At 72.2% G+C, this 868-nt stretch overlaps 1 protein-coding gene across 1 annotated transcript in view; it reads right to left on the minus strand.

Moving 5' to 3' along the window:
* JPH4 (junctophilin 4) overlaps positions 1 to 399 on the minus strand; it is an 8,768-nt gene extending 8,369 nt beyond the window's left edge. The window contains 1 exon segment of the mRNA XM_077770427.1: positions 29 to 399. Within this exon segment, the coding sequence (XP_077626553.1) occupies positions 29 to 294 (266 nt within the window). The 5' untranslated portion in view covers positions 295 to 399.
* Between the last annotated feature and the right edge of the window lie 469 nt (positions 400 to 868).

Raw genomic sequence — 868 nt, forward strand, 5'->3', positions numbered from 1 at the left:
CCCCCCCCCCCGCCCCCCCTCCCCCCCCCCCAGCCACTCGCCGCGGTACGTCCAGCGGCTCTTGCGCTCCACGCCCAGCCCTTCGCGCTTGCCATGCTGCCAGTGGCCCTGGTAGCTGTGTCCGCCGGGCCCCGTGAAGACGCCCAGTGACTCGAAGCCGTGCGCCCAGCAGCCGCTGTACTCGCCCTGGGCGCCGGGCCCCGTGCACACGCCGTAGCCATGTGCCCGCCCCGCCTCCCAGCCCCCCACGTAGCAGCCCCCGTCGTCAAAGTCGAACTTGCCCCCGGGGGACATGCATGTAGTTGGCGCGGCCTCAGCCCCCCGGCGGCTCAGCGCATCCTGGGGCTGGAGAGCCGGCTGGGGGCCTGCGAGCCGGGCGAGGCCTGGGGGCGGGGGCAGTTAGACCGGGGCCGGGCGGGGGGGCCCCAGCGCGGGCTGGCAGGGCCGGACCCTCATCCTGAGTGGCTGCAGAGAAAGAGGGGGGAAGTGGCGAGCGAGGCCCCTCCTCTTTGCCCGCCGCTCCCTGGCCCAGTGGCTCTGGGGCATCAGCACCGCCCCCCAACCCCCCACCCGTCGGCAGCATCTTCCAGCAGCTCCTAAGCTTTGGAGGCATGGGGGCTCCCCCACCCCTACCTCCTTGTAGAGAGCCCCTCCCAGGACTTGGGGCCCCAACCCCAAGCGGGCGTCCCGCTTCTTCAGCCTAGACCCCCAAAGTGTCGAGTGTGGACGGCAGCTGCTGGGGCGGGGGGTCTTGAGAGGGGGCTGGGCAGAGTCTTAGGCCACCCGCTCCTCTGGCTGCTGTCAGGACCCTTCGGCCCCAGATCTTTGGCTTCCCAGGCAAGGGGTGGGGGTGGGGGGAAAATGGAGG

This window comes from Crocuta crocuta, unplaced genomic scaffold (genome assembly GCF_008692635.1).
Source record: "Crocuta crocuta isolate KB4526 unplaced genomic scaffold, BGI_CrCroc_1.0 scaffold175, whole genome shotgun sequence".
Lineage (NCBI taxonomy): Eukaryota > Metazoa > Chordata > Mammalia > Carnivora > Hyaenidae > Crocuta > Crocuta crocuta.